General features: G+C 39.3%; 1 protein-coding gene across 6 annotated transcripts in view; it reads left to right on the plus strand.

Annotated features, from left to right (window-relative positions):
* The window catches only part of MPP7 (MAGUK p55 scaffold protein 7), a 148,477-nt gene extending 139,911 nt beyond the window's left edge, over window positions 1-8,566 (plus strand). For all 6 annotated transcript variants that reach the window (XM_084511462.1, XM_084511461.1, XM_084511466.1 and 3 more), the window contains 4 exons: window positions 599-692; window positions 1,756-1,864; window positions 3,789-3,932; window positions 5,363-8,566. In XM_084511462.1, the coding sequence (XP_084367588.1) occupies window positions 599-692; window positions 1,756-1,864; window positions 3,789-3,932; window positions 5,363-5,542 (527 nt within the window). In that variant the 3' untranslated portion in view covers window positions 5,543-8,566. The remainder of the gene's footprint in view (window positions 1-598; window positions 693-1,755; window positions 1,865-3,788; window positions 3,933-5,362) is intronic.
* The last annotated feature ends 370 nt before the right edge of the window (window positions 8,567-8,936 follow it).

Here is an 8,936-nt window from a genome sequence, read left to right on the forward strand (position 1 = left end):
AACTCCAGAAGGAAGTTTCATTTGTAGGTAAAAACTTTGTGCCTAGTGCTTGAAGGAAAGTAAAAACTGCAACTAATAATGCAAGACTACTGAAAGAAAAAAGAATCACCAGAAAACGAAAAGCACTAAAACATAAAATTCACACCCCGTTTCTTTACTATCATGCTTTACATACCATAGCTGCGAGTGTTGTTAATGAACATAACATTTTATAAATCAGGTTGGTGAACTTTGTTTCCCTTTATGGTCTAATATGCTAATAAGTTTAACGAGTGGCAAAGTTGGGGTAATTGTTATGGACTGCTGCTCCTTTTTATTATTCAGCTGTCCTCATTTTATTGGATTTTTCCACTGGTTAATAAAAATGATAATCTGACACTTGTCCAGGAGGCTTTTTTTTTTTGCTGTGCATGCTTTTAAACTCAATCCTATCACGTGTTGAGTGCTGCCTAGCAGAGCAGCCTTATGTCTGTCAGAAGTAAGGGAACCACTACGCTTAGTATTGCACAAGGGTTGTACACTTTTGAATGTTTCTTGAACTGGTTTGCATTATATTGTTTTGTACATCTCTTCTTTTTTTCTTTTAATTAAACTGCAGACACTACCCGACCAAGAAGAAGCCAAGAAAGTGATGGCGTTGAATACATTTTCATTTCCAAGCACTTGTTTGAGACTGACATACAGAATAACAAGTATGGTGAAGAGGTTTTAATTAGAACTGTAGTTAAGACAATGGCTTTATTGTAAAATGGGGTTAGTTGTAACTTTAGATAGTAATTCAGAGTGGATGTAAGCTGCAGTGATTTGAAGGTCTGTTAGAATTACATTTTGATACATAAACAGTTCACAGAATCTGAAATACAGAACAAAAAAAAAAAGAAATACATGCAGACACAAATGTTTCTAAGCTTCCAAGTGGTTTCAGTACTTCAGCTCATCAATAAGACTTGATACTGTAGGTGTTGAGCGTCGTCTTTGATAGCAATAAAGCATTGCAGTGCTGGAAGAGAGGGGTCTGGAAGTGCTGCAAACGTGCTTGAATCAATGTTTGTGTAGTTCTGCTCTTTTTCAGGACAGGCACTTCCTGTGCTTTTGAATTTAGAGACCTACAGTGAAGCCCCTGCCTGTAAACCCTCCAGAACTTAAACTCAAATGAAGACAATGGTAGCATCATGCTCTCAAGCAGCCTGTAAAATGTTGTAGCTGGAAATTTTGCCCCAGTGTTTCAGAGGGCAAAAGTGTATTAGACACAAAGCTGTGGGTTTTATTGAAACTTCAAACTGTGCTTTGCTTTTTTGGCAACTCGTGCTTTACTTTTATAGCACAGAACCAGCCGCCTCAGTTCCATTAGCACTGTTGTAGCTCCTCCTCCTCTTCTGGGACAGAATTTGGATATTCTGTAGTGTGCAATGAAATTTCAGTAGTTTCTATTGTTTAGCTTATCCACTGTTTTATTGCATTGCATTAGTTCAGAAAAAGAGGTGATGGAAAACATTAGTGGGCTGTTGGACTACAGTACTTTTTTCTCTTTAACTGTAATACAAGCAGGTGTTACTGATTTGAACGTGGTAAAGTAGAAGATTTCTTAAAATTGACATGCTGAAGTACTTGACAGCATTTCCTTTATAAAACACGGTAAAACTCAAGTGTAAAGTAAAATATTTTTGCTTCTGAATTAGATCTTATAAGCCAAACTGATAAGTTTTTGCTGGAGAAAATGGAAATGATTCCAGTTGCTTTCACCTTCTGCCACAGGTTCATCGAGTACGGTGAATATAAGAACAACTACTACGGTACAAGTTTAGACTCTGTTCGATCAGTCCTAGCTAAAAACAAAGTCTGTTTGTTGGATGTGCAGCCTCATGTAAGTAAGCACTTCTGGAATCCTGTAGTTCCCTGTGTTGCATATTAGCATTCCAGGAACCTGTTTCTAAAAAAGTGTATTTTATTCCTTGCTGAGTTACTATTGGGTGGGCTTGCTGGGTAACTTTATCGCAGCAAGGCTTGCTGAAAGGAGAAGAGGAAGGAAACTTCAATATATTTTGCAAGTATTCAGCTCAGTAATTAACTGAATTGAAAGCTCACATCACAATACCAAAGATGTGATTACAAAGTGCTCCCATATTTTCATTCAAATTTCTGCCGTTTCATGTTAGAGGTTCTCTCCAAAACTTAAATTTCAGAAAAGCTTTGAGCTGTCACCAATCCAGCAACTCTCTTCCGTGTTTAGCAGTATGTCTGTGCAAAGGGTTTCCATGCAGGGCAGACAAGTCAAGGAACACGTTCAGTGTGTTGTTGGCTGGATAATTGTTAAGACCATTCCTGTCTAAACCATTTGTTCTCGTGCTAACCTTCATTGTCTTTCAAATCAGCTGAACAGCTCCACTGGGATTTTTTTTTTCTACTAATAACCACAGCACTTTCAGGAGCTGGACCGCTTTGCTTAAAAGTAGGCGAAGTTTTTCATCTCCAAGGGTGGCCAGCCTGTGGCTTCTGAACCCCAGCAGGTTGTGAGCAGTTCCCAGTGCACTTTCAGATGTGGGGCTTTGCTGTAGAGCAGCAGCAAGAGAGCTGTGCCAGCAGAAGAGCATCTGGGCAAGCCAAACCTGCACCAGGGGAACTGGGCAGGGGCTCCTGAGGCTGGTGCTGCCAGATTGCTTGGCCAGACTGTTGCATGTCCAGCATGCCTGATTTTTCAGTGAAATACTAAATTCTCCAGTGGACTCAGGCTTGTGAGCCCTTCTGGGATGAACCTTCACCAGGGTCTTGTGGACCCTGACAACATGAGGAGGACAGAAAGCTGGCTTCTAGATAGCCTTTCTGAAGATAGCCTTCTACAAGTGCTTTATGGGTTTATTTTGGTTAGTGGAGAGTTTCTTTTCACAGAATCACAGAATTTTCTAGGTTGGAAGAGACCTCAAGGTCATCGAGTCCAACCTCCAACCTAACGCTAACAGCCCTCCACTAAACCATATCCCTAAGCTCTACATCTAAACGTCTTTTGAAGACTTCCAAGGATGGTGACTCCACCACTTCCCTGGGCAGCCTGTTCCAGTGCCTCACAACCCTTTCAGTGAAGAAGTTCTTCCTAACATCTAGCCTAAAACTCCCCTGGCTCAACTTAAACCCATTCCCCCTCGTCCTGTCACCAGGCACGTGGGAGAACAGGCCAACCCCCACCTCGCTACAGCCTCCCTTGAGGTACCTAAAAAGAGCAATAAGGTCGCCCCTGAGCCTCCTCTTCTCCAGGCTGAACAAGCCCAGCTCCCTCAGCCGCTCCTCGTAGGACTTGTTCTCCAGGCCCCTCACCAGCTTCGTCGCCCTTCTCTGCACCCGCTCAAGCACCTCGATGTCCTTCTTGTAGCGAGGGGCCCAAAACTGAACACAGTACTCGAGGTGCGGCCTCACCAGAGCTGAGTACAGGGGGACGATCACCTCCCTAGCCCTGCTGGTCACGCTGTTCCTGATACAAGCCAGGATGCCGTTGGCCTTCTTGGCCACCTGAGCACACTGCTGGCTCATATTCAGCCGACTATCCACCATCACTCCCAGGTCCTTCTCTGCCTGGCAGCTTTCCAACCATTCCTCTCCCAGCCTGTAGCTCTGCTTGGGGTTATTGTGCCCCAGGTGCAGGACCCGGCACTTGGCCTTGTTAAACTTCATGCAGTTGACCTCAGCCCATCGGTCCAGCCTATCCAGATCCTCCTGCAGAGCTTTCCTACCCTTTTGCTATAGTGAATTCCATTTTGAGAAATAAACTAATTAATTTAAATCTTTCCTCTTCCCAGACAGTGAAACACTTACGGACATATGAGTTTAAACCGTTTGTTATATTTATAAAGCCTCCACCGCTTGACCGTTTGAGAGAGACCAGAAAAAATGCCAAGATTATTTCAAGTAAAGATGATAGGGGAACTGCAAAACCCTTTACAGTAAGTTTATTTAGGCATGGTAAAGCATGAGATCTTGTTAAGAGTTTGTTGGTGGTGTTTACCATACATGTTATTTCCCAGTCTCTGTCACCCTAAACTTGCTGTGATGTTCTCATTGTTTGCTGTGCTCATGGGTATTTACATTTCCATCATGTTCTATGTGAGTTTATGTAATTGAAGAACCCTCAAAATGCAAGTATATTTTTATGACAAATGATGTTGTGGATCTCCTTAAAAAATTTGCATGTGGGCTTAGATGTTTCTATTTAAGTATAGGAATTTCCTTGTTTTATCAAGTGTAGCTCTGAGTCTAATTTAGAGGAAACCTCAAATATAAAGCATCAATTGAAAAAATAAATGCTGCTTTAATAAAAATAACATATTTTGGGCAGACATAAAAAATGTTAAAGGGAAATAAATATTATAAGAAAGAATGAAAAAAATCCAAGGAAGTGAAAGTAATAAATGCTGCCTTTAGTCAACAATCAGAAAAGAAAGAAAGGAAAAATTAGTCATGTTACCCAATAGTAACTTGCTTACTTCCTTAAAATACAATATAAAAATATTTTAATTGAGACAAGACCAAAGTCAATCATTGTTAGACTTTGTTTTCTGCTTTTAAGGGGTGTATCATTTTCCCTCACTCAAATATAAGATGTTATTTAGGAATTTTTAGATTTGGTTTTCAAGCTAAGTCACAGATAGACTTACAAAGATAGATATTTTAGATAGAGCAGATACAGTATCTCTCTGTGTATCCATGTAAGTCTATGTATGACTGTCTTTGTAGAATATGCTTTTGAAATAGTTTGGAAATAATGCACTACAACAATACTTCGTGTCATATATAAAATATAAGAGGAGTTCGTTCTTAAGAGGATATTCTTCATTCTTTAGGATATTGTTTAGTTGGGACAGTTTTATTATCTCATCGTGTGTAATCAATTAAATTCCAAGGATTTGTTCCCTCCCCAAACATGAGCAGGAATCCACTGAACCAGGTCTAACAAGGCGTAGGAAGACAGCTCCTGCCAAGCTCTTAAAAGAGCAAAGGCTGCACTGTAACAAATTGCTTGTTGATAGCAAGCCAAGACGTAAGTAGTGAAATTTTAAATGTATCATCAAAGTAAACAGCTAGAAACATTTTCCACTGGTGTTGCTAACAGAAAATGTTCTCTTTAATTACCATGCGGTGACCAACTGTGTTACTGCAAGGGCAGAGATGAAAGGATTGCCTGTAGAACAAACTCTACTTGTGAGAATGTTCTCTGAGATGATTTGAAACGGTCATTTCTATATTTCTTTAAAAATAAAAAACAGTTTCCATTTCCTGATGAGATAAGAAATAAACAAGTAGCTTCACATTTACCACAGAATTAGTTTATGTAATGTTTCTGTGGACTGACTGATCCTTGCACCGATCTTATTAGGAGGAAGATTTTCAAGAAATGATCAAGTCTGCCCAGGTGATGGAGAGCCAGTATGGCCACCTCTTTGATAAGGTGATTGTCAACGATGACCTCGCTACAGCCTACAGCGAGCTCAAAACAACTTTTGACAGATTGGAGACTGAGACCTTCTGGGTTCCTGTCAGCTGGCTGCATTCGTAACGTTTCACATACACGAGGCGTCTGACGTCGACCAAGTCTAAATCTGGTGCATGGTTAGGCAATACTTAAGGGCCATTTTCTTGGTAGGAGGGCTTTCTAACTCTACCTGAGCAGCAGGTGCACTCTTCACATACTTGGCACTGGTCTTGTTTTTCCGTGTCTTCAATCTTCCTGTTGATAATTTTGGGACAGTACAGACAGGTCGAACTGAAGTCTTACTACGCTCAGTAAAGTGAGCTAATGCTGGTGTAACAAAACTGCCAAACATCTCTCTGTCATTCTTATGTCCATTTCCAAGGTAAGCTTTTTTAATGGAGAGTTTGCAGAAGATAGTAATTACTACTGGAGATCAGCACTTTGACGGTTTTAAGCATAACTGCTCTCATAAAAAGCACATCAGCACTTGGAAGTTATTATCCGTTAAGTGCTTGAGAGAACTGAGGCAGGCAAAAGTGACCAACAGTTTTATGAGGAAGACATCCTATCCATAAAAAGATAAGTGTTTTTACTTTTTTAGATGTGAACCTTGTCTTATATGTACAGAGTGATTTTCGTATTCCTTTGCACTTGTGTAGTCATGAAAAAAAGATATTCAGTGGCTTAATTGTGAAAAACTCTGCTGTGAGCGTGCATGGATTGAAAATATTTTCATGCATGCTTTGTGGCACAACAAAACTCACAGGAATATTTATTTAAATAGGGAAAAATGTGAGTTACTATGTATATAACTTCAAAATCTTTGGGATTAGTCATCTGTAAAATCAGTGGCGAAGCAGTATGAATAGCAACAAAGAGTTTTTATTTTTTTCTTTAAATTGATTACAAGCATTTTTAGCATTCTTTAGAACAGATTTCCCTTCAGAAATTTTCAAACTATTAGTAACGAAACCTTGAAGATCTGGAAAGCAGTTGCAATAAGTTAACTCTTCCTATTGTTCAGTATGTAGTGATACTTTTTTTAGTAGTGTAACAGACATTTTGTCTCCATCCAAAAATAAATTAATGCTGTAAACTTCATTATAAAAAATATCTTTGTCAGTGGTCAGACACAGTTGGAAACCTCATTTTAAATTCGATGTGGCAGCGAAAGCTAATGTATCATAGACTATGTATTTTTAATATAGATAATTTGGTATTTTTCTTTATTTACTACTGATACGCAGAAAATGAATACATCTGTAAAGACCAAGTAACACCCATGTGTTGTGTTGTGAATATGTCTTGTAAGTACAGCGTGTGTATAGGAACTTGCTCAATTCAGATCATCACATCTGTGGCATTCAAACAGGAAACAGTTATTTCATGTTAATCTGTAAAGAGAATATAGATGTCTTGTTTAAAGAGTAAAGAATTTAGTGAAAACTTATATATTTATGAAAGGGTTGAAAAGGGATGTTAAATTTTTAAATTTCTTGTCAATGTGATCATTTATTAAACAGATTACCACGACTGTAATTTGAAACACCGTCTCTGTAAATTGAGCTCAACATTCCATGTAAATATTTTATTTCAGTTCATGTGCTGATCAAGCCATTGGGTTCTGCAGTTTTCTTCTAAATGCATATTTAATGCGTGGGTCATTGCATTTGACTTAGAGTTGTATAAAACAAATGAAATGCAAGCAACAACAGCAAAATCCCTAGGAGTCTGGAAATGTTTATGCAAGAGTTACAGATGTACTGAATCTCAGTATGGATAAATGCTCTGTTTGAATGGCTGTAATGTAACTTCTGTCAAATTTCACCATTTTTCAGGTGGACTTAAACCTTTTTGTAATACCAATTGAGATTTGTTGATTAAATTAATTGCAGGCAGATTCTGTGGGTTGGGAAAATGTTCTCCTTTTTTTTTTTTTTTTTTTAAATTATTGAAAATCAAACTGTTTTTCAGGGGATCTGTAATTCAGGCTGTTTGCCTTTGCCTGCAAGGTGCCGAGTGCCCTCACCACCTCTAGCAACCAGTGAAAACTGAGCTGGCACTCTGCAGCTCCCAGGATCTGGCCATTTCCAGCCAGAGGAGCTTTAGTCCTTAATGAAACACTCTTAATGCTGCTTCTAACCCACGGTGTCTCAGAACATCAGTATAAAATAACTCTCCCAAAAGGGACCTGCTTTTCTCTTTAAGAAATAGATGATAGAATATTCTCCAAAGTCCCTGTTTTAAAACAGTGCTGGCTCTACTGCATGCTTTTCATGTCCTTTTGAAAAGATTTTAATTCCCATTCCTGGGTCAGTGTGGTCTAGGAGGACCTTCTCCAACATGCTTGCTGTGCCGGGCAGCAGTGAGCAGCACCGTGCTTTGTTGCATTTACAGAGACACCGACTCTGATCCTCAGCACAGTCCTGGCAGGCATTTCCTAGATGGATGGCTGCCTGCCCCGTCTCCAGGCCAGAAGCTAAGTCCTGAATTGTAACACCTGCAAAAGGAAGGGAATCACAAAAACATAAATCCAGCAGAGCAAAATGTGCACGGAGTCTTTAACGAGTGCGAGGTAGTTTTACTTAAATTACTAGATTGCTCTTGAAAATCAACATTATCACAGTGTTTGCTTTAAAAAAATAAATAAAAAAGAAAGAAAATAGAAGCCACTGTAAGGCTGGCAGGGATGATACAAGCTCGTGGCAAAAAAATGTCTTTGTCCAACAGTTTTGACAGCACAGGAACCTGGTTATCGTGATGGACGCTGAGCCCGTGTACTGAATTGTTCTGAGGCACCTATGGGGAGGGCTGTGTGCTCCTTTGGACTCCAAAAACTTGGGAACGAAGATGACTAAACATGTTTTCAATATTCCACATATTCAAGATGTGCTGTGTGGGTTTTTAGAGATCTGTATGTTTTGACAGTCAAGTCCAGATGTTTTTATTGTGTTTTAGCTGTTTGCCGTAGTCAAACAAATGCTAGTATTTTTTATTATTGTACCAAGCTCGATACTTGAATTTGCCATCAGGTCATTGGTTGGTGTCTTACCTGGATTCTGATCTTACCTTCTTATGCAAAACAATAAATTATTGCTATCACTGAAAGTGTTTTTTGTTTCTCTTTATTGTAAATAGCACCATAAAGTATAGACTTTAAAATATATTGATTTTAAAAGAAAAAATGCCCAGAGGTAAGTTGTTTCATAAATCTCTCTATTAACTGTAAAATTCTGATTATTTTTACATGGAAAAATAAACCTAGAGCGGCAAAGAGTGAAATTCTCAATTTTTCATGTTTGTTGGTGAATTCTGCTTCAGAACATATGGTCACCCTTTCCTGCAGCCCACCCCCAAGTAAACCATTTTCTTTCCGAGATGGATGCTGAAGGCAGAAGGTCAAGCTGAGACACGAACTCGTCTGTGCTTGCAAAGTGCTTGGATCGACGGCCAAGTTCCCGACCTGGAGTGTGTCATC

The sequence above is a fragment of the Aythya ferina genome (genome assembly GCF_964211825.1).
Source record: "Aythya ferina genome assembly, chromosome: 2".
Lineage (NCBI taxonomy): Eukaryota > Metazoa > Chordata > Aves > Anseriformes > Anatidae > Aythya > Aythya ferina.